Source organism: Camelus ferus, chromosome 11, assembly GCF_009834535.1.
Source record: "Camelus ferus isolate YT-003-E chromosome 11, BCGSAC_Cfer_1.0, whole genome shotgun sequence".
NCBI lineage: Eukaryota > Metazoa > Chordata > Mammalia > Artiodactyla > Camelidae > Camelus > Camelus ferus.
The window spans coordinates 5,095,603-5,120,811 of NC_045706.1; the positions used below are offsets into that span (position 1 = coordinate 5,095,603).

At 46.4% G+C, this 25,209-nt stretch overlaps 1 protein-coding gene across 1 annotated transcript in view; it reads right to left on the minus strand.

Annotated features, from left to right (window-relative positions):
• The window catches only part of DOCK1 (dedicator of cytokinesis 1), a 484,302-nt gene that overhangs the window by 413,787 nt on the left and 45,306 nt on the right, over positions 1 to 25,209 (minus strand). Inside the window, 8 exon segments of the mRNA XM_032490663.1 lie at positions 786 to 943; positions 1,836 to 1,971; positions 6,209 to 6,243; positions 6,245 to 6,358; positions 8,667 to 8,763; positions 10,820 to 10,875; positions 13,968 to 14,008; positions 20,960 to 21,043. Of these exon segments, the coding sequence (XP_032346554.1) occupies positions 786 to 943; positions 1,836 to 1,971; positions 6,209 to 6,243; positions 6,245 to 6,358; positions 8,667 to 8,763; positions 10,820 to 10,875; positions 13,968 to 14,008; positions 20,960 to 21,043 (721 nt within the window).

Genomic DNA, 25,209 nt, shown 5'->3' on the forward strand with positions numbered 1-25,209 from the left:
TTCAGAGCTTGAAACAAACCAAATATAACGTAAAAATACATACTGAATCCTACATCAAAAAGGATCACAGTCCTTCTCAGAAGTGGGAATGAAATTCACCCACTTGTTCCGTTTTCTGTCATATACTAGGTTTTAAAATATTGAATAATACAAGCGAAGATTCTGGAGTTTTCAACACACACACACACACTCATACACACAGACAGACATATGCTTCGCACATAGTTTAAACTACATTTTTTCCATCTGGACAAAGAGAAAAGTTATACCAAGGAACAAAAACAGTAACTGGGAAAGAGAGCACGTTAGAAATGACAGAAATGGCAGACAGGATTTACAAGATTTTACTCAACCAACAGTAATTGAGAGCCTTGAAGCAGCAGTTCTAGACACTGTATCCCAGCCCATCATCTTGGACAAATAACAGTAGGTCAAAGGTCCAGACTTGACATTCACAGAGAACAGAAGTTCAAAAAAACAAGTTTAAGACAAGAGCGATACCGGAGGGGTCCACCGTCACAAAATCCTATGAAGACATCCCAGGGAACATTACTTCCCTCTTTAGTTGCTCAGTCCTCAAAACATAACAAGACTCAAACGTTACAATCCAATATCCACATACGCGCAGGAAAGTGGCCCCGGCCCTGGTTCAGCAGCCTGCGGGGAGCCTGGCTGGCCGATTGCCCCAAGGGCGCGCTGCGAGAGCGAGACTTTGTGGTGGTTCTGATGCCATTTCCCCAACGGTAACCAGAGAGGAATGTCGGCAGCCGGGGAACATCACTGACCTGATGAACTTGGACTCCACAGGGTCATAAAGAGACATGAGCACTTCAGCGTCCTCTCCTATTTTACACACCACATTTTTGAGGTTGACAAACAGGGCCAGAGAAGGTGTGGCAGCAAACTTGGCTTGTCTGTTGATATCGATGTTCTGCTTTTGAGACTGGAAGGAGACAGAAAACAGTAAGACAGAAAGCCGACATGCGCGACACTCGTGGCTGATACCTGCTTTCCTCATTCCCCGCAGAACAGAAAACCAGGTGTGACGAGTTGCAGTAACACGGCAAAGCCCTTCACGCAGTGTCTTCCTCGTCCTCACTCGACCTTCTCGACCCATGCACGCACCCAAGTGAAGTAACAGCGCCCCGCGCAACGGTCCCCGTCCCACGACGGTTTGTACTGAGAGTTCCCTTCAGAGATACGACACGTTCAGGGGTCCAGTCAATGAATCAGAATGGAGACTACATGTGTATGTAGTTGCTTGTTCAGTTTTTGGTTCTCCCGTCCTGTGCTCCTCTGATGACATCTCTGTCCTGTATTTATCACTATGTCCTCGGAACCTGGCACACAGTAGCTGCTCAGTAAATGCTTGCTGAATGAATAGACGGCTCAACCAGCCAACCAATTTCTGATTATCTGCTACATACAACATACCATTAGAGGCCATGGAAGATGAAAAAGATCCGTAAGACATAAGTTTCCTGCCCTCACTGAGCTTAGAATATGTCCCTCCCCTGCTCCTATCAAAGAGGAGAAGCAAAACCAAGCTCCGTTTCCCATGAGCTGAGACCACAAAGTCAGTGTCATTAAACTCCTGCCCCCTGAGCGGAGCCACTCCCCCCCATCCTGGGAACAAACGCTTTCAGGTCATCAGCAGTATGTTTTGACGGTGGGCTCCATCCCATCCATCATTGTGTGAGATACACTGCATAGCTGCGCCTGTTCAGGTGCTTCTTAGCGCAAATTCTGGGCTTCCCTGTTGATGGTTTGCTAACGTTGTAAACCGCTGCTGAGAAAATGGACTCCATGTGTGTATCGCAGGGAGGTGAACTTACTTTTTCTTCTTGTAATCTTTCCTCCACTTGTTTGGAAGCGATTTCGTGAGCTCTGAAAAGACTAATCGTGCTAGTTAGTTCTGGATCCAGAATGTTCCCATCTTCATCTCTCACCACCAAGTCCAAATCAAGGATTCTAGAACAACAAGCATTCAGAACGTCACAGACATGAACCAAGGGCTTTGAATTCTCTAATTCAACTGAGCAGATTATGAGCAGCAAAGAAAGTCAGGGTCATCCACACAATATTAGGGAACATAATTCTGCAAGGTCAATTTTCTTTAACTTAAAATGTATTCCCTTGGAATTAAATTAAAAAATTGATTCAATTTTGACTTCCACTGCCATAGTGATGCTGTCTTACAGATTTTTACAAAGCCCAAATGAAATGTGTATTACTAATTACTATGTGAAGAGTGTGGACCATTTAAAGCACACACATGCTATATCTATGTGTGTGTATATATATATATATGTGTGTGTGTGTGTGTGTATATATACACATACATATATACACATACATATACTAGGGTGTGTGTGCACATATGAAGCACACACAGCCAGTGGTTGGGGAGCGGTTGGAGGGAGGAGCGGCTGGAGCGGGGCATACCCACCACTTACTCACCACTGTCTCTGGTAGGTTCCCCACAGCACTTCCCTTCTACCTAGAGTCAGTTCTAATCCTTTAATGAGCCCATCAGATGATTTTCGATAAAGATGTTCTATTGTGTTTCAACATGAAACATATGGAAGTTATCCACCATAATGTGAAGCAACTTCCTGGCCAGATGGCTAAATGTAGTAGCCAACTTAAAACACAAGCAACATCTGGCTAATAAATCTGTTCGTGTATGTCTGGAAATGTTTTTTGGCATCATACTCACCATTTCCCCAAATCCAACGAAATTGTTGGGTGATTTTTATCACAATTTTTATTTAAAGAATGAACAAAGGCAAGTCTATAAAGAAAGAAACCAAGAGTTGTGCTCCGGTGATGCGTTCTGGTTTTCTTTTACTAAGACATGAGGATCTCAACCACAGATGCCTTATACTTTGCCTTTGGGATTTTCTTCCTGCTCTTAACAAGTCTGCAGAAGCAGGAAATTTTTATTTCTTTTAACCATAAGACCAAAGAAAACGTCTCTTGAAATAAAGATAAATTTCAATTAGAGAATGTCTTCACGCGTTACAAGTTTAAGAAGAAAGTTGACTTGGCAATCCAAACTAATCTCTGACTTCTCTGAAGGTCACCCCTAAAGGTACGTATGAGTCTGATAACACGTCAAACAGGTTTAGTTTTGTGAGTGGTGCTAGACCACAGCACCGTTTGTGTAAGGCAGTCCCCAAAACCTCATTTTTTCCTTTTAATATCTGTTGAGCAAATTCACTGGTGGTGAAGCAGGACCAGCTGGGCCTGTCAGCAGCAGGAGGGTAAACATGCTTTTAAACAAATAGAGGCTTTTCGCTTTACACAAAAGCAGCCTCAGTAGTTGCAATGATGGTGGGGAGCCTCAAGAGGAACTTTTTTTAAAGCCTTTTAAGATCCGATTAGCTGTCTTCCTAACATGATTCACCAATGAGGTAAAACCCCTCCCTCTCAAATATTACTGTTCATCCCCTGGGAGGAGTCAGGGCTTGTGTGGGTGGACATAACGCTAATAAGAGTTGGATCAGTTCTGTTGTGGGCAGGGTGCGTGCCGGTGTGGGCGGAGTTAATGCTAATGAGAATTGGATCAGTTCTGATGTGGGCAGGGTGAGTGCCGGTGTGGGCGGGGTTAATGCTAATGAGAATTGGGATCAGTTCTGATGTGGGCAGGGTGAGTGCCGGTGTGGGCGGAGTTAATGCTAATGAGAATTGGATCAGTTCTGATGTGGGCAGGGTGAGTGCCGGTGTGGGCGGAGTTAATGCTAAATGAGAGTGGGATCACTTCTGATGTGGGCAGGGTCAGCGCTGCCATGGGCAGAGTCAGTGCGGATTAGGGTGAGGGGGGCTTGGTTCCGGTGTGGGTGGAGCCAGTACTAGTGTAGACAGAGCTACAAAGCAGCGGGCTTTAGGACAACTGGCTGGATGATCCTGCAGACCACAAAGAATTAGGCTCCCTGAGAAGCAGAGGCGCTGCCGCACCCCAGGCTGCTGGGTACATCCTGCTACTTACATCATCCCTGCCAGGTCAGATGATCAGACCCATTTCACAAAGAAGGAAATCTAGGCTCAGAGAAACATCTGTAACACCCCAGAGCCTGGAATCTGAGCCGGAACCCTCTCTTTCATGCTCTTTTCAGAATGCCATGTGGAAACTGTCACAGGAAGTGGCCTGTAAGGGGTTTTCACACAGAGCCTTCTATATGATGTCCTCAGCCAGTTCAGGCGGTTCTGAATCCAGAGTGAGCTTCCCTTGCGAAGCTGCATCACAGCAGAGCAAGAACTCTAACCGTTAGAAACCAGTTCCGTGGAAGCCCAAAGCACCTTTGAGGAAATGGAGGTGGAAACTCCCTGAAATTACAGGCAGAACTGTGGGTGTGTGTTACACATGTGCCTTTTCCTAGAAGTGCTCCATGACCTCGTCACATTCTCAAAGGTCTCCCAGAAACCGTTTTAAAGTCAGAATTTCAACACTGTGATTTTACTTTGCATTAATTGTTTTCTGAAGAAGGAACTAGAAAGACAGGCCCAGCGCAGTGAGCTTTAGAGAAGTTATTCAGTAGACCTGAGTTCCTTGGGCCAGAAACTGTCTTATTAAGGACTGCATTTCCTATTAAAGTAGTAAATTATGTTTGGAAACACTTCCTTTCTTAACTAGATTGTTCCATGACATAATGTATTTTGGTAGCTTCCTGCAGCCAAATTAAGCAGGTGGTTTCTGGACATAAGCTCAAAATATGATCCTGCAGCAGAAAATAAAATCAAAGCTGCAAAAGTTTAGTTTTTTAGGCAGGTGGGCTTGCAAAGGGTTTCACTGCAAAGTATCTAATATCCTATACCCGGAAGTCTCTGGCTTTTAGGGGAAAAAGAACCCAAAACCCTTCACCTTCCAAACACTACATCTTAACTAATAATGTAGCTTTTAGAAACTTTTCACACTTGAAAGTCTGAATTATCAGAAAACAAAATTATGTTATAATGCTGATTTTACAAAGCGGTGCTTTAGTTTTTCCCGGGTTCCCCTCAGCTGACTGGCTGGGGCCAAACCTCCCCTGTTCTCTGAGCTTTATGTTCTAATGTGTAAAATGAGGGAGTTGGACTAAACCAGAAGTTTCCCAATCTGCTGGGAAATCTGGGATTTCCAACCAGCATTCAAGACATCAGCAATCAGAATCTTAAGGAGTGGATCCCAGGATTCCATATTTTGAAAGCTTTCCAAGTGACTCTGATGTAGACCAGCATCTGGGGACCCTGTGACCCAATACTTTTCAAGGCTTCTTGTAGCTCTGACATTCTATGAATAATCAAATTGTTATCCAGGAGGGAAGGGCGTGGCCTCATTCTGGTTACAGAACCTGGCAGAACTGGGAGATTGTAGGATTTGATTTCCTGAAAACATGAGAACACGGCGCTCCATGGGACAATGAGTGCACTGTAGCTGAAAGCTTTGAAGCAGAGCTGGGCGGAGGCCCGCTGCAGATGGGAACTTTTGCACAAGACATACTCCAGTCAATTATATGTTCTTTATATCTGAAATTTGGATTTAGCTGGCTGCAGTTTTGTTTGTCATCCCTGCACTGGTGACAAGTTCTAAGATGCCCTTTGATATCCCTTCCAACGTTCAGAACTTAGGATTCCACAGAAAGAAGCCTCGAGCTTGAGGGCAGGGTGTAGCTCAGTGGTAGAAGGCATGCTTAGTATGCACAAGGTGCTGGGCTCAATCCCAAGTACCTTCATTAAAGTAAATAAATAAATGAGCCTTATTACCTCCCCCCAAAAAATAGGAAGGAAGGGAGGGAGGGAGGGAGAAAGGGAAACAGAGAAAGGAAGGAAGGAAGGAAAAAGAAGGAGAAAGAAAGAAACATGGTGCTTGTTACTGCACAAAGTACCCTCAAGGTCTGGACTCCAGGTCAAATACTGTCAGCTGAAAGGAAAAGGTCCTTGTTGGAGAGGGGGGCAACCATTGTGGGGTCCCCACTGGAAGAGTGACAATGACAGGTTACCCCAGGCCCAGCTTCCTAAGGAGAATCAGTTTTAACAAGGACTCAGAAAACTCCCAGTTTCCAGGATCCAATAGAAAATACCTCACCCTTTTAAAAATGAAAACCGTACCATTATTTTGCTGTTAGAAGTTTTGTTTTATCGTATGATTTTAGTTCTCCTCAAGGCTTAGGGTGATGTTATTATTTTGGATAATTTAAGCATGAAATCACCTTTCAAATAAACAAACCTGTTTCCATAATCGATTTTGGCAGTGACCTTCTTCCTTGAGTTCTTTGAGCTCATCCTGCGGCAGGGTCCCGGAAAGAATCTGCGACCGCCATTCAATCAGGTCATAGATCATGTGTCGCACACTTCGGAACATCTCCCTGTTATCTTGCTGTACGAGGGGGGGAAAGCCAATTGTAAAGCTTTCGATTGAAAAGAGCACTGAGGACTTTTTTTTCAAATATACACATATATATGCTTTATATTATAAGATTCAATTAACCTCAAATTCAAGATGTTTCTTGAAACCAGAACGCATTGTATGGAATTTGGTTCCCATCACACACGAAAAGACTGAAAGGATGAAAAGTCACACGCTACCCTCCATGTTCTAGCCAACATTTCAGAGCCTGTGTCCCTGAATCCAGAAGTTAACCAGGGCAGGAGCTGGACTTGGAGCCTCAAAGCCAGCCCGTGCACCTCTAGCATCTGGTCCGTGAATGGGCAACCCTTGTAGCTTTCATCCCGGACGATGCTCAGCACACCAAGAAACTCAGCCCCGAGGCCTGGCTGTCAGCAGGTCAACAAGACAGCAACATGGCACTGGGCTCGCCTGGGGACTGGTTTATTTGGCACGTGCACAGAGGCTTCTGCAAGAGGCAAAATCTCAATCTACAAGCTCTCCGTGTGCTTCCGCCAAAAGGGAAACTCAAATAAGACGCAAAGTTCATACTTTATATCACTTTCGACATATTTTGAGGGGTCTGACGGCACAAAGAAGACTAACAGTTTTGTAACCCCAAGAGCACAATTCATCACGGCAATCAGGGATTACCCAAAGGGACAAGAACCCCCTGGTTCCTTCCATGAAAAGAAATCTAGGTGAAACTTAACTTGATACAATTCTAAACATCAGGGTGCTTACAAAACATTAAAATGTGGTCACTGCTACTTTTTAAAGTAACCTCTCCTCCACAGAGCTGAACACCTCTCCCCTACTATTTCTAGCCTTTGACCTTCTTTCTAGGAATTTCTAAGTTCCCTCATCACTTCACATAATGCCCGTAACAGATTATTTTACATCCATGGGCTCTTCTTTATAGCATCATCCTATTATTGATTTCTTAAATGAACATTGAAATTAGTGGTTTATACCAAAATTATGTTTGCTTCCCTCTTACTAATCCCCCTTGTCCATTTTTCCAAAGCATTACCAAATATCTAAAATGGTTAATACTTTCCTAGCTTGTGTAGAGCCACGGGGTGGGGGGACGCCTATAAAAATATTATAAGCATTTTTCTTCAGCTTTGCACAAATCTAACAGTGTAAGTCCCTACGAGGCAAATGTAAATTTTCTGAAAGAAAAGCAAGGTGATCGTTAGAAATGCCTATCCCAGGGCGGCATGGCTAAAATCGTGTCCACTAACACATTAGTCAGCGTCAACTCCTGCTTGTTTTGCTGCCGTATTTTTGTTTAAAAATTGCTAAGTTGGACACGAAACACCGACTCCAAAATTGCTCAGATTTACACAAAACATTCATGGCTAACTTTACGCTTTTAGGTTTTCGAGAACATTTGATGAACAATTACTGCAAGTGCTTATTACCGTGCATTTCTAGGAAACCACTGTATAATCAGAAACAACACAACTGCCCGGAGAGCAGCTGCGGGACGCTGGGAAGTCTTCTATGTGCCCAAGAAACTGCCGCACCGCCTTCCCTCCAGGGCCCTACCTAGCTCTGCGCTGACAACATTAGCGTATGAGAAACCAACGCTCTCAAGAGGAATACGGGCTTAACAGAAGATAATCTTCTGCAAATATGAACTTACGTGCCAAGAAATGCCCAGAGGGAAAATGAAACGGAAGATGTCAGGGCCCCGGCTTCACCACGTTAATAAAGGCTTCTTCCGTAATCAGGGGAACTGGACAGTTACACACGAAGCCAGAACGCAAACTATTTCCCTACGTCTGAAACGTACACACGGGTCTAGAAGACTATGCCGTTTTTCTCAAATGATAAGAGACATTGTCTACAGGCAAACAGTGTCAAAGACAGTAATCACCCTCTACTGCATCTACAAGTAAGCACCTATGACAGTTTAAAAGCAGATTTTCTTTTTCATGATCAACATATAAATTTGGGAGGGAACACCAGGGCACAATGCCTCATCCTGTCTTCCAAAGCCCGAAAGTGCACCATTTCCCGCTCCAACACAAGGGCAGGTGAAACCCAGGGCCCCTTCCTTTCCCAACACCGTATTGCAGTGAGCATGGCCGCACCCCACACAAAGGAGGTCAAAGGACACATAGTCCCCGAGGGCAGCCAGAATCCCGGGCCAGGCTGCTGAGCATGACCCGCTCCCACAGGTTCTGCTTCTGAGGTTCTCAGAAAAAGGAAACCTGTCTGATGGGTTCGGCAAGGTCCAGAAAGACCATTCTCTGTTGTTAAGCTCCAGCTCCACATCCCATGTTCTCACCACGTAGAGCTGCCTCCAGATGGTGGACCACTCTCGGAGTGTCGTGGTGACTTCCTGTATGAGCGGAAGGTCGCCTGGGATGACCGTTTCATGTTGCCTGGGAGGAAGGGAGGAAAGCACAGAGACAGCCATGGCGTCATTAAACCAGGGGCGCCTGGTCGACCCCAAATCTAGGCCACAGAGTTCGATATTTAAGCAAACGGCAGGAAAATACACAAATAAGACCACGTCCACATAGGACTACCTGCATCTCCAAGGACGACAAGTAGTTCTTGGACAGAGCCTGAGACTGCTCATACGTTGCCCTCCCTGTGAGCCGTCTAGCTCATGCGTCAAGGTAAGATGAAGGAGGCAAATAATATCCCATCCGAACGTCAAGGTCTGGGAAGTGGAAAGTATATTCATAATATATGGACCATCTATTTTATAGACGCCATAAATTACAACCAATCTGTGTGGCATTAAAATGCAGGTTTGGGAGAAGATGATTCTTGCGTCTCCATCATGCAGAAAACTCATTATGTGATGATACAGGAAGCAGTTATCCTCGGCGAAACATGAGCGAGGGCACAGCTTTCAAATGTCCGTAGGAACTCTTATCTGATCCCCAAATTCCGATTGTCCTCTTTCCCTTTTCTCTCCACCCCAGAAGGTTAACCCTTGACTTAGTCTTAGCTCACAATCTACTTGTGCCCTGGTTTTCATCAACTGTTGTTTTCGGTCTCATGCTCTGGGCCGGGCATGGTGCTACACAGAACTCTTACCATTCGGGACTGAGTAAGAGACTGAATTTGATGGCTTGTGAAGTTAGACGGACAACATGGCCCCAGAGGGTCAAGTCTGAAGGCAGGAGGTTCTGTGCCAGGAGGGAGGCAGAAGGCAGCGCAGTCTGGGTAGGGGCAGCAGAGGGAGGAAGTCAGGACCAGGCCGTCAGTAAGAGCTTTCACAGGAGCCCAGCGCATCAGCAGAGCAGCTGCTTCTAAGCTGTCTGTTCCACCAGTGCCCCATGCACTGGTCCACACTGGGGTGTCTGACACTAACCCAGTGAGGAGAACAGAGGTGTCTGTCTGCCTGTCCGTCTCTCCAGCGGGGTGTGTGACCTTACTTACTGAGAATCAAAATAGTCCCTTGTGCCTTTTACTATTACGCCTCATAATTACATTTTGCATACACTCTTGTATACATCAAAGGGCTTTTAAAAAAATTACTCCCGTACAGTCTGACTTCCAGACTGATTCCAATACAGACTGACATAAAATACATTAAAATCACTTATTCAGCTATTAGCACAGCAGGGTGGAAGTTTCAAAACTACCCTCTTTTCCTTCCCTTTAAAACTTTACCTACAAAATATTTTATCTGTATAAAAAAGGACCCTATTACAGGTCTTCACATTTATGCCTCTAAATTAGTTTCTTCCTTTTAATTATGCATCATGGAATGGCAGAGCCCGGCCTAGTCCTTTGCGTCTGTTAAAAGTACAGTGCCTGGAAAGGCAATTTTGTAATCAGCCAAAGAGATGTCATTATGCAGCAATCATATGATTAGTAATTTTATCATTTACACATTCACCTGGGTGTGAAGACGCAGCAGAGACGGAAGAGGAAAGCACCGAATGCTCTTTCTTCCGCATTCATACCTGGCTACTCGTTTGCCATTCCTGCCTAATGGGTTCCTGTTCCGCAAATATCCTTTTAATGATCTTATACATCAGTTTTATGACCTCTAAGAGATATACATCACAATTAGGCAAAATGTAAATTCACACATGTCCCAATTTAACAACTGTTGCTTCACCCTGAACTCCATCTCTATCACAGCCTGCAAGGTCTTCGAGAAAAATGGGCCCAGAGCTGGGGGCCACGCAGCCCCCTGCCTAACGGGGGCCCTCACAGAGGAAGCTTTCCAGGTCAGCATCGGCATCGTGGAGGACAATGAGCAGCTACGGTGCTGACTTAAGACTCTGTAAAAGCTCAAAACCACATTGCAGACAATTCTAGATCCAAAGTCCCCCTTCTCTCCCCAAACTCTTGTCACATCAGGGCCAGTCACAGCCACTCTCCAGCCCCCAGCACTGCCCTGCCATTTGAAAGAGTAACAAGGCCAAGTGTCATGACTGCATTTCTTCATTTAAACATTAAGCCCAGACTCACCCTTTTCCTTCAACTATCGCTTCTTTAAGATGAATATACGAAGCAGGAAATATACCCTTAGGGGGAAGAAAAAAGACAGTAGTTTTTATTAGCAATATGAATACTGATGGCAAATCAAACAACTGCCCTGAAAAAGGTGGTGGTGGGGAATGGCTGGATCGCTCTTAAATCTGCAAGCAGAGTCTCATATAAAACATACCAAAGAAAACAAAGACACGGGAAAGATGGCGACTCAGTGTGCTTGTGTTTCAAAGAGGCTGCAGATGTCTTAGAGGAAAACAGGAGCAATCTGTCCGCAGAGAAAAAATCCCACCGGGCTGTCCTGTGTCTTCGCCATAGGTCACACCTCGTTTTTACTGCCGACCTCGACACAGGCAGGTCAACAGCCGAGTGATGCCTAAAAACGGCTTCCGATGATGCTCTCCACTGGTTCCTCTCTCAAAATGCTAAAATTGTCATCCAGTTCCTTGACACCATTGACATCACAGATGCACTGTGCAGGCCCACGGGTATGCTCATTAACCGCCAAACAGAGGGGCCATCCGATAAAACAGAAATTGAATGAATTTCACCTAACCTGCCTGGCTACTCCTGGGGGGAGCACCAGTTTGCATTAGGACAGCGTTCTGTATCCCCCAAGGGCACCGCACATGTGGGCTCAACAGATGGTTCCAAGGGGGACAGGTCCTCGAGGGGGAACATTCAGTGTCAGGCACGGTCCGTGAAGAGCCAGGAGCTCTACCCAGAGTTTCATCCTGCTTCCTGAGTAAGCACAACACCTCCCTTATGGGAGTGAGGCAGAGGAGGGCACCTGGAGGCCAAGTAACAGGGCAACAGGCGCTGGGGTCCCGGACAGCACCACACAAACCAGGCCTGGCTTCCTGCGTGACGTGAGATCGATCGCACACAGCAGAGAGTGGCACTGGTGGCTTCAGGCACCTGCTGCAGGAACACAAGCTTCCAACTGGGCTTCCCTGGCATCTGGCCCAGAGGATTTACACAGGAGATCGAGAAACCACAGCTACCAGTCCTGCTCAGGAAGGGCACAGGCACCTCGGATCACCTCCCTGGCTGCCAGGAAAGTGGCCGCCTTTCATATAAAGAAGAATTATTACAGAGACGGAAGGAGTCGGGCAGAAAGACAGAGGTTGAGCAACAAAGAGGACCGGGGAGACCTGAGGCTGGACGGCGGCATTCAGGTCCCATTCTTTGAGACACCTCCTGATCCCAGGACGGTCTCCAGGTGCACTTCTGATGTCAACAGCTGAGCACTCAGGGGAGGGCAAGAAAACAAAGAAGCCAGTCTCACCCCTGTGCATGTCCACAGGCGGAGACACCTCTCACTCTCAGTAAACCTACTGTCAAGAATCATGGAGCCATGGAAGAAACGAGGCTGGACACAGCTGGAGGCTGGAAACGAGCAACCTCTCCAGCCAGGGCAGACAGGCCCAGCCCAGATCTGCTACACAATTGTGAATACATACAAAAGGATACTTCCTGAAGGACCAAGTCGGGATTCTAGGAGTCAAGTCCCTTCTCCGCTAATACCTGGGGCAGGGCGCAATGCAGAACCACCACCGCTTTAAGCTTCAATTTCCTCACCTGCTAACAAAGATTTTAGATGGAAAAATAAATACACTTCTACCCAGCTCTCCTGTCTCAGTGAGCTGTAAAGTCAGGGCCCTCTGGTGCAGGGCAGGAGGCATTAGGGCTCAGGGAGGCACGGGGCAGGGGGAGTAGGGACAGATCCCACATTGGGCAGGTGGAACCAGACACCAAATGCCAAAGAAGCACCAAAGAAGCGCAACATCTCCCCGGGGGTGTGCCTAGCTTGTGCAATCGTAGCTTTGTCACGGGGGTGGGTGGTCTGTGATCCTAATCTCTTTATTAATAAAGTCCTCAGTGGTGGCTTTCTCAGATGAAACTCAGGTTTTCATCTGCAGGAAAACATTCTTGATTATAGAAAGAACAGTCAGTGTGAGAAGAGAGCCTTCCCCGGAGACATCTATTCCACCGTCTACCTGGTTGGACTCTACCCTGTTCACACCTCGGGGCTCCAGGTCATCGGACGTGCAGAGCTCACAGCCCCCTCTGAGCTCGGCGGGGTGGGGGTGGGAGGGCCTGGCTCCAATCTGCAGATCAGGCTCATCAGTATTCCCAACAGCGCCTCTCACGTTAGGACAGACCACACTGGAGGAAGGCTGCAGTGGAGCCTCTGAAATGACTGTGACCAGAGGATGGACCGCTCCCACCTGTCCCGCACGGCCTGGGTGCGGGGTGTCTGGGAAGCAGCGAGGCCCCAGGCTTGAGCAGCTGACCTTCAGAAGACTCAGTTACAGGCTCACGACCACAAGAGGCCTCCAGCCGAATGAGGAGATAATGAGAGGCCAGGCTAAGAAACAGAGATAGAACGAACCATCTGTCAAGCCTAATTCGATTTTATAAGTTAACGTGGACAGCCGCAACTACTGCTTAGAATGGACGGTACTGCACAATCACAGAATGAAATGGAAGAGCCATAATTAGATTTTGTGAAGTTAAGAATGGAAAAGCCACAACAGAGCGACGTATGGGACCGTCCACCGCAGTGATGGAGGTGTAATTGCACGTCTTAGCTTCAGAAATTCAAACCACCACGCATATAAACTGCCCGGGGAAGCAGAACCTCTTTGTTTTGCAAGCCAACATAAGCGGTATAAAAATAGTTATAAGCAAGAGGGCAAGAAGCAATGTGAGTGCTGCAAGTCTGTTCATTTACCATCAAGGATTACATAAGATTGAAAATTGGGAGCAGGACTTTTTTCCTTACGTCGATATACCCAGATCATTCTCTTACACATCCTGTGCTTAAACAGGAGGCAGAATTTTACTAGGAAAAGAGGATCCACCTTTCAGGAGAACAGGTCAACACCACCCCAAAGCCCGGCCATTCGCTCACAGAAAGGACATTACAATTCCTTCATACGTGTGTTGTTCAGAAGAAAACAGTTCAGGGCAGCCCACATTTCAGCCCATATATATATATATATATTTTTTTTTTTAATTCAGAGAAAGGGACGTGTAAGGACAACTCAGACAGAACTGGTTTCCTCTGCTGGTGGGGCTTCTGAAGGGACATGCACTGTGTTTAATAGCAAGAAGGACTTACCTTCTTGGACTTTTTTCTCAAGGTGTAGCCTCTGTACCACCCTAAACAGACACAAAATTGAAAGAGTTAGTTCAGGGAGACAGCGCAGGGCCCTAACAGCACCTTCGCGTCGCGGAGAGCCCCTTGTTCTGCAGAGCCGCGAAGTCAGGACTGCTTCACCACTACATGTAAAATGGATACATGGCAAGGTCCTACTGTGCAGCACAGGGGACTGTACTCGATACCTTCTGATGGCCTATAATGAAAAAGAATATGAAAACGAATACATGGATACAGGTATACGTGAACCGCAATGCTGTACGCCAGAAACTAACACAACATTGTAAATTGACTCTACTCCAAATAAATAAATAATAATTTTTTTAAAAAAAAGAAATCAGTAATCCTAAAGCTTTGGCGATATGTTACGGGGTTTCGTAGAGGGCGTGTCAACACCATGCTCGGGGCCTGGTTAGGGACCTTCACAGACAGACCTCCAGCTCCTTTATCTCCATTTGCCACACATGGCCTTCAAGGTGTCAACCTGAAGTTAGGAAGCACAGCTTTAGGAGGAGGAGTTGCCCTTCAGACCACAGTGCCCGGGTCAGCTCCTTGAGTGGGCACTTTCCTGCCTCCCCTCCGCCGGATGGAGGGGGTCACTGCCAAGTGCACATACCAGCATCCTCAGATCACCCATGGCTGCCGCCTAACAGAAATCCTATTGAGAGCTGACTTCCTCCCTCCTCGGGACAGAGGGGCTTCGCCCTGGAACAGCCACGATCACACAAAGTGCTTCTGTGGCAAAGACTTGACGCCCAACAGGAAGCACCAGGCCCAGGAACACGGCCCACCTACCCCTCGGGGTCTGGCCTAGACTCCAGTTCCCACCCCGTCATTATGGGGAGGGGAAGGAAACAGAGCAGAAGACAGACATGCTACTAGCACTGCTGTCATGAGCTAAACGCCACTGGAAGAGGACATTTAACAACAGGACCGGACCTAACCACACCCTTGGCACCTCCCCTGAGGCTGAGGACAGAAACATCCCCACCCAGGGGTCCACGGTCGGTGACCAGCCTCCCAACATCCCCTCTATAGCAGGACGTCGGCAGATGTGTCCTGCTTTAGGCCATCTCGCCCCAGGAAAGGAAATCAAAAGCTCAAACAAATTCTAATTCTGCCCCCTCAGGAACAAAAGGACACGCTGGAGAATGCTGGAGATGTGGAAAATGTGTGCTGGGTAATCTTCAAGGGAACCACCAAATACTGGGGTTTTATACAGTATCAGAAAGTCATGGAACCCACACCTCATGGCCTTTCTCTCGTCTTCTGAAACAGCCTACAGTCTAGGTAGTATGTGTGTCTCTAAATGCATCTACCTTTATTCAGAAAAAAAGTTATGGAAGCAACCTAAATGTCCATCGACAGATGACTGGATAAAGAAGTTGTGGTATATTTATACAATGGACTACTACTCAGCCATAAAAAAGAATAAAATAATGCCATTTGCAGCAACATGGATGGGCGTAGAGATCATCATTCTAAGTGAAGTAAGCCAGAAAGAGAAGTACCATATGATATTACTCACATGGAATCTTAAAAGGGAAAAAAAGACACTATGAACTATCTACAAAACAGAAACAGACTTGCAGACATGGTAAACAATCTCATGGTTACTGGCGAAAGGGGCTGGGAAGGGATAAATTTGGGAGTTTGAGATTTACAAATATTAGCCACTATATATAAAAACAGATCAAAAAAAAGTTTTTGCTCTATAGCACAGGGAACTATGTTCAATATCTTGTAATACTCTTTAATGAAAAAGAATATAAAAAAGAAAAAAAAGTCAAACCTCGGAAACCAGGGATGAGGGTGCGAAGAAACTGAAAATGGGCCAACACTGCACCAATGACCGCACACCTCTTACAAAGCAGTAATTTAACAACCAGAGTGGGGAGGAACCAGGAAGTGATGGGGCTAAAGTCGTCGTGGGATTATTAACAGATGCTTTCTGAGCATTCAGAGAAGATGGAAACTGTCAGGAACCTTGCAAGGGATGTGCTAAGAGCTAGATCTGGCACTGGGCTCAGGTGGGACGGGGGAAACCACGTCACGAAGGTCCTGGGTCCTGCCCAGCTCACAAGCGCCCGCCTGAAGATGCACAGGACATCACCTGCGTCAGGTGTATCAAGTCCTGCTGAGCACTGACCAACCAGAGAGCCGAAAGCCAGATGTGACCAAACCATGTCCTGGAGGACAGCATCTACCTGCCCACGGGGTGTTCTGGAGCCGCCCCGTGGACCGTATTTTGCAGGCACCACGGGGCAGACCCAGCCCGGAAGATGCAGGTTCAAGAAGCAACACAATCATTCTGAGGAAGATGATAGTCCCAGCTGTGGAGCTTCCAGAGGGCTGGGGCCAGGTGGCCGGTCACCTGGGACAAGGCGCAGGGGACGCCTGCCGGGCGGAGGTTGGGCCGGAGGGCAGGGTGGTCTCCTGTGAAACCACTGCCTAGTAACACGACTGCTTTTTCCAGTTTGTTGTGACTTGAACTTTGTCCCTGCAATGAGATCAAGTCCTAACTCCCTCTACGTGGGGATGTGACCTTATCTAGAAATCAGGTCTTTGCAGGTAATCAGATTAAGAGGAGGTCATTACAGTGGACCCTGATCCAATATGACTGGTGTCCTTATAAAAAGGAGAAACAGACACAGACCGGCACGGGGAGAACCACGTGTCCATGAAGGAAGAAACTCGGCTGCTGCGCCAACGAGGGAAGGGAAGCCAAAGATGTCGGCAAATCCCCAGACGCTAGCGGACCCACGTGGGACAGCGTCTCTCAGCCCTCAGAAGCAACCAACCCTGCCGACACCCTGACCTTGGACTTCCAGCCTCCAGAAGTGTGAGAGAACACACTTCTGCTGTTTAAACTCCCCACGGTGTGCTCCTTGGTTATAGCAGCCACGGGAAACTCAGACACAGTCCTCACAAAGACCTTCCGCTGACAGATGCTGGTAGCAGGGAAAGGCACTAAGGTGCACTGGGGAGGAAAAGAGATCATTGTCACTTGTAAAGATCTGAATAAATTAAGTTTCAGTGCTGTGGTTTAATCAAAAGAGTAACTTCCTAATCTTGGTGCAAGGCCCGCGAGCCCCCTCAGGCACAGCACTCGGTCCCCAGACATCTTCATGGAAGTGAGCAGGTGGCAGGATCAGCACCTCCCTGGAGAGTCACTGAACCAGCATCGGTGACCCGGGCCCACCTCTGCTGCCTTGGTCGGCCCTGGGCGCTGCTCAAAGGCAGACGCAGACCCTGAATGACCCCTCAAGGGCCTGTCCCCCACCACAGTGACCTGGCGAGTTCTTTCCTTGTGTTCTGTGCTTCCAGCCTCCATGAGCCTGAGACAGAAAAATTAATCATAACTCGAAAGTAAATGTGTTCTTTGAACCTTAATCTAAAGAGTGATCATCTAGAAATTACATCCTCTGGAGCAATCCCAGGAATACCCTGAACAGGATCACACAGGAAAAGAAAATTAAATTTGACAAACAGGAAGAAATTTTCTTAGATGAAAAGGGGGAGGGGCAAAGAGAAAGGAAGAAAATACCCAAATACAATCCATGAAGTTTGAACAGAACGAGAGGGAAAGAGCAGAAAACAATTATTCCATTGTTCTCTGATGATAATAAAGCCACCAAGTTTCCTCAAATCAAAACTCCTTCCCCAAATGCATTTCCCTGATCGGAATCTGACTAAAACCAGTAAGACAGCCATCAGAAAAGGGAAACTCGGTTTATGTTACAGGGTCTTTAAAAAGATTGGTAGTGACCTAAAATGAAAAAGAATATGAAAATGAATGTGTGTGTGTGTGTGAGACTGAAATACCATGCTGTATACCTGAAACCGAAACAACACTGTGAACTGACTACACTTCAATTAAAAAGGAAAAAAAAAAAAACTGGAATATTTTAACCAGAACTTGGAAGACTGAGGAGTCAAGAAACCAAACACTCACTGAGGAATCCTTTCTCGTGATGCTGGCCAAAAGTCAAATGCCCGCTATCAGATTTTTTTTTAAGTTAAATGTACAACAAAGATCATTGACTCGCCTAAGGCTTGTTTAATGAGTGTATTCTTCTGACGCAGCAAAGAACAAGAAGTCGCAGCCCCCACTGCCCGGGCTGCACAGGAAACGGTTATCTATTCAGGAATGACGTCACTGCTCCCTGTCCATTACCCAGGATTTCAGCTGCAATGGACCGAGGGCAGAAATAAAAAAGATGTAAGAGCATTTTTCCCTTCGGATCAGAAAAGTGTCTGAGATGAGAGGTTTGATCCTTAACCTTTATTTAATTTCTCTGTATCCTCTCAGCCACTGGTCACATATACTGAGAGCAGATAAGGCAATCTAACCGTCAGCTGTAAAAACTGAACACAAGCCAAACACGTCCATCACAGCTCCTCGTTCACCTAAGGACCAGGATGGTGTTTGCAGCATTACATCTGCTTCCAGGCAAACGTCATTAAAGCTGATCCCTCCCCCAATAGGACATGTTTTAGGGTAAAAGGTGCAAATGGAATGGAATTCTAAGCCAGCATGTGTCAGATGGAGAAGTAAGGGACATGGACCTGGGTACGTTGATAGGTTTGGGCGCAGGAACACTGGGGCAAGCCGCAGCCTGCCTGGTGTCCGGGAGCTGAACACCAAGTGCAAAAGTGGATTCCAAAGACGGAGTCTGAAGCTCATTTTGTGATGACTGTGGGATGCCTGCAATTTCCTCCTCCCACTCCCACCTCCTACTTGGAAGGGTTTGGCTAAACCCAATCCTAAAGCAGTTGTGCTGTTGGAATTATCGATTTTAATCAGTTCTTTTTATTCCTATGTTATTTTGGGAGTCACCCTTTCAAACAGAAAATAAAAGCCACTAACGCTAAAACCAATCTCACAAAACTTCCAGATGTGAGGAGTCTCCGAATCCAGCTCATTGTGGCTTCTCTTCTGTGCAGCATTAAAACGAAAGGTGCCCCATTTAAATCATTTGCAAAACACTAAATATGAAAAGCAATTGTCTGAAAAACCAAGGACATCGGAAAACCACAGTCATCGACAGTATATTTATTGGATAATGTAACAACTGTTTCCCTGGACCAAAAGCCGCGTGGCTGTGACACTCTCTGTTCACCCCAAAGAAAACGGGGTCAGAGATTTAAAAAAAAAAAAAAAAAGGAAGTAAGAAATGAGAATTTTGGTTCCTCTGACGAAGTTGTTAACAAGTCCGAGAGCATAAAAAACCTCACCCTTCACATCAACCGCCTCAAAACAATGAGCTGAAACACTAAAATATCTCAAATGTACTTAAATTTTTTTTCGAGTCTGACTCTCGTTGGGTTCGCCTCTGTCCCACCAAGAATGAAGGCCATGAAACTCCCGGCAAATGGAGCGGTGAGAGCGAGGACCAACTGCAGGTCAGACGGCCGGCAGGCGGGCCGGGCTGCCCGGCGGAGCCCAGCCTGGTCAGAGCCAGACGGCTGTCAAGAGGAGGCCAAGGGTCATGCCTCTGGGAGACAAGATGAAAATTCTCAAGAAGCTGGGAGAAAGCACGAGTGACGCCGACGGGGGGAGCCTTCCTGACATCAGGGAGGCAGCCCTGCACACCGTTAGGGAAAAACGAGGCCACGGGGCCAGCGTGGAGGCTGTGCCCCCGTCTGCTCCTAGGTGCTCCGCATCCCTGACATGAGCATCGAGGTGGAGACTGAGTTAACCTTTGGGTGGAGGGTCAGCCCAGAGAGGGGCGGCCGGCGACGCTGCAGGCCAAACGCGTTTACAAGCAGCTGGAGGAAACCACCGGGAAGGGCGACCCAGGTAAGAGTCACGCGAGCAAGGGAAGGTTTGAGGAGTGTCGAAATCACTGCAGCCTGCGAAATTTGAGGTTGATGGAGGAGGAAGAATGGCTACGTGCCCAGTGGGCACCCGAGTACTCCAAGCAACTCCAGAACCTGGGGTCAGGGCTAGAGGCTTTGGACCTCAGCAGGGCTTCAACGCCCAGGAGATACGCCTGGAAGTGCTTGCCTCCGAAGACTTTCAGGGAAGAAGACAAAAATCCAGAAAGCTTAGAGGAAGCTACGGACAGGAGGTCCCTTATTTTTTGTGCTAGTGCCATAGGTGACAAAATGATAAAGCCATTGCTGCTTTATAAAGACCCCGATCCCACCCGTCTTACAGAGAAAGATTAAAAAACACCATCTTGTTTTCTGGCCATGATTAACAGTATCGTTAACAGATGACTTCTTTCTGGACTGGTTTCCTAATTGTTTTATCTATCAAACCTGCAGTTCTTTAACAGAAAAAAAGAACTCAGAGTGTTACTAATCTGGACAGACGTCCCAGGCACCCAGACTCACTATTCTTTGCTCATCCTAATGCTGGTTTTGGGTTTCCCCTTCTGGAAAGCTCCAGCTCTCTTCAACACTTGGCTCAGGGTATGGCTGAAGCATTCAGCAGGTGTTACACCACACATAAGTTTGACCATTCTGCTGACTATTGAAAAAAACCCTTACCTCACTTTGAAAGAAACATGGCAACAGTAAACATTGCTGATGCTTTGGTAGCGATAAGTGAGGTGACGGATGCTCTAAAACCAGCTGCTCTTAATAAAGTCTGGAGGAAACTTTGGGGGAAAAAAATGTTTTTTCCAGTGGTCAGTTATTAACAGTCAAGATGTACATACATTTGCAAAAAAAGGAGAACAATGGGGTTTTATTTTGTAATAATGAAAACAACTATTTCAACAGAAAACTTCAGAGGTTAAAAATTTAGGAATTTAGTTTTAAGTTCATCTTAATTAAAAAAAAAAGATTTAAATAACAGATAACCTCACTACATGGTGTCTATCATGTAAGAAAACCCATCATATACCCTTTCCTAATAGGGTGATGCTTTCCCTGCTAGGCACTGAAAACGTGTGCCAACTGTACAGAACTATAAAAGGAAAAACATCAAAATAAATACGCACCTTCGTATGTTTCCAAGATATGCACGGTGTCTCCTATTTGTAAAGAAAGTTCATCTGCTCCCCTGGCATCATAGTTATAAAAAGCTGTTTGGAGGGAAAAGAGCAAAGACGATGTTAGCAGAAGTGGAAGTAACTTATGCTGGATTGTTTCTGCCTGCTTTTAATATTGAAATATTCAGTCTTTGCCTGGCTTATCCTCTCTGAGACCCACAAAAGTGGCCTTTCCTTCAAGGGTCCTCAGTTTAAGTAGAAGAACTTCATAAATACTCATAACACTAGACAATCGTAAGTGACTTATGGTGGTAGAATATGTATGATGTGAAATTTCCCTTTTTTAACCATTTTAGGTGTACAATTCAGCAGTATTACTTACACTCACCATGTTACCCTGCCTTCACCACTGCTAATATCCAAAACCTTGCCATCACTCCAAACAGAAACCCCATAACCATCAAGTAGTAACTCCCTGCTCCTGCTCCCCCAGCTGCTGGTAACCTGTAACCTACTTCCTGTCTCTGTGAATGTGACGACCCCAGCTACCTCATGAAGGGAATCACACATTATGTGTCTGCCTCTTCCCCGTAGCACGAGGTGTTTCAGGGTCCATGCATGTTGACCCACGTATCAGAACTTCATTCCTGTCTGTGGCTGAGTAATGTTTACAAGAGGAAGAAAACTGAAGGCACTGTCAACAACGCTTCGATGATCACTTCATATACTGTCTTATATTTCCATTAACAGATTTTTTTATTAGATGACTTTTTAGTTTCTATGAATCAGTTACACATGGACTGAATAGTCTTTGAAAACAAAGTTGATTTTAAAAATGATATAGCCACATCGTAGAGCCAGTGTTGATATGAAGCATCAAAACTACAATCAAGTAGGCAAAACTACGTCTCATATTAAGGAGAAATCCTTAAAACTGGCACCACTCAACAAATGTCTGAAATCCCAAATGTCTATCCTGACATAAAGCAGTTCTGTCCCTCCCAGTTTAGCATGTAAAAGTCATTCCATTAAATTCAGACCATACTTTTGCTCAAGCGTTAGGAGGTGAAGGTAACTATCCCAGCGAGAAAAGGATGTTAAAAGGTGCTTATGACCTCAAAATAGTCAATTAGCCCACTTCCAATTTAAAAACAAACTACACACGCACACACACACACACACATACACAGAGGGATTCTGCCTAAAAAGATGTCTGACTTGAGATAAAACTCATCTTTAACCTCTGATCGGTATATGTATGACTGAAACATTATGCTGTACATCAGAAACTGACACACTGTAACTGACTATACTTCAATTTAAAAAAAAACCCTCTGATCAAACTCTCATCCATCCTCCCGGAACTGCCAGGCGAGTCTGCCCTTTACAGGCACCTTTCCCGTATCCATCTCTGGAATTCTTTGATCACTTCACGTGCAAACTTCTCCAACAAGCACGGTGGATCCTCCACCACCCGACCAAGCTCGCCTTGCTTCCCAACCACACGCTCTCGGTCCCTTGTCCCCGCTTCTCCCTCCATGAAAGAAAGAAGCCGCCCATCCCACACCTGTGTGTCCCAGCACACCCCTCCCCCAGGGGGCCCTCCCCCAGGTGCCACCTGTCCCCGAGAGCCAAGTCCAGGTAAGTGTCTGCTCTTTCAACCCCCTCTGCCAGCAGGCCAAGCACTGAGCCCACGCCCTGTCATCAGCTCCATAACCAAGCTCCGTTCGTGGCCTCCGGAGGCAGACGGACCTCCACCCCTGAAGACCCGGGTGACCCCCAAGGAATGACCTACACCCTGCACCGCCAGCTTCCCTGGCTGCAAAGTAAGGATACTGAGATCTGCCTCATAAGATGGTGTGTGCACTTTGTGTCTTACAAGAAAATAATGCTGCCAAATAATGCTTAAAGAAAATCATGCTGCCGCAGTGGGGTGCCAGCAGGGAACACTCAGTAAACTGTAAAAGCTCTTATTGTGGTTGGGGTTACTTTGTTTTTACCGCAACAAAGACTTCTCTCGCTACCAGACTCCTCTTTAAAAAGCCAAAGAGAGCAGATTACCACATGTTCACAAAAATTCTAAAACACCAATATCCGTATATACGTAGAAAATTCTTTTTTCCCAGGTATTTTCCTATATATTCACCAAAATTCATAAAATTTAAATGTCCTCAACTGACATTAATAGTTATTAGTAGTTATTAAGTTTATTTAGCATTTTATGGTGCATATTTAAGAAGACATAACTGCATTAAATAAAGGAAGCCAAGAATACATGCCAGCCTGGCCTTGCCCAGCACAACCACTTCCCTAAGCCTCCAGGAAACATAAATGCATTTATCACCATTCTTAACAGCATCTCGGCCAGCATGCCTCCTCTATTACAGATGCGGAAAAAACACACACGTCAAATACAATACAAATAAGCTAAAATGAACACGTCCACTGTAAATACACTCAGGTCCCTGTGAATTTGAAAGGCACACACGCACAGACCTTTAAGTAGTGCCCCCTCCATCTCTGAAGAAGGCAGAGAAAAGCAGTTGTGAAAATCTCATACAACAGAGACACTGCAAATTTAACTATGAAATGAGCCTTAAAGACTCATGATGTCATAGATGAAGGGAAAAGTGCCTCCAAAGGTGTATGCACGTGGCCCCAAATGACCACAACACCGGCGCTCCACCGCCCCCAGCCAGTGTTTATGCCTCTTAGTATTACTGCCTAAACAAGTCCATATTTAAAAGCAAATTAAAAGACTCAAGTATAGAAGATTATTGGGCAAGGAAGTGGGAGGGACGGGGAAGCGTGGTAGACAGAATACAGGCCCACGGAGATGTCCACTTCCCAATCCCGGGACCTGTGAGGATGCAGAAGGGGCTCTGCGTGTGACTGGGGTGAAGACCTCGAGATGGGGGCGCCACTCCTGAGTTACGCAGGTGGGCGCGTTATGATCACAGGTTCCTTAAGAGCAAGACGGGAGGGTCAGAGTCAGAAAGAGATGTGACACCGGAAGAAGAGCTCGAAGTGAAGCAAGGAAGGGGCCACAAAGCAAGGAATGTGGGAGCCTCCAGGAACTGGAAAAGGCAGGTAAAGGATTCTGCCCCAGAGCCTCCAGGAGCGCAGCCCTGCCGAAAGCTTGAATTTAGGACTCTGATATCCAGAACCTGTGTGAGATTACACATTTGCGTCCTTTTAAACCCCTAAGTCTGTAATCTGTGACAGCAGCCCGGGAAGCATTCGGGAGGTATGCAGGGAAAACAACTGAAAAGTGGTATTTTGTGGTTAATTTATTCACGGCTGAGCCATTGCAGACATTTGCGTCTGACATGCCTGAGGCTGAGGTTCCCCCAGTTCTTGGATAATTGAAAAATGAGAACAATGCAGGGATTTCTTTCTTAAGTAAAGCCAAAAGTATTCACCGCAATAGACGATGCCTTACTCTGATTATATGACCTTTCAGAGCTGTTCCTTTTGGGGGCGGTGAGAGCAGAGACAAGAAAGACCCGAAGCATCTTTCCTTTCTGCAGGATGATGATGGGAGATGGCATCTGGGTTTAAAAGTGTCTCTACTTGAGAAGCACAGAGAAGGCAGCCTTTCTGCAGTCCGCCTTCTTTATCTGCCCGATGTGTGAGGACGCGGGAACACCTCCACAGGAGAGCGTGGTCCTCGCGCGTCCATTCACATCTTCTCAGAGAGCGCCGCTCACCTCCCTCTGGCTGCTGGGCTGTATGCTTAATCGATTCCTTCTCCTCAAGGCCATTGACCTTTTTTAATAGCCAGTTTGAGACGGCGTCGCTGGGTGTAAACGCACGTTCACATGAATTTCTCAATCCTGGACTGTAGAGTCCGGCGCAGAAGCCTGACGTGTTACTCACGTGAAAAGTGAAACGGGAAAGGAGGTGGAGATGACCCAGCACAAAGCTTCTTTCCCAGGATGGTGGGGGTTTTGTTGTTGTTTGGGGGTTTTTGGTTTTTGTTTTATTTTGTTTTGTTTTCCCCTGTAAGAGTCGGCAAGAGCCCAGAGTGAGGAAGCACGTGGATTTTTTTCCCCAAAAAATAAAAAAGTAACACTTTGGTTTGTGCTCTATACAACTTAGATGCATCAGAGATGTGGAAAAGCCAGCGTCATCTCCTCTGCTCAATCTCTAGATCACCCTAAAAACGGCTGCCCGGGGATGTAAGGCAAGACCACCGCTCCTGAATCAGAGAGGAGGGCTTCCATCTGCACCAAGATTATTAATAACACTGATGGTGG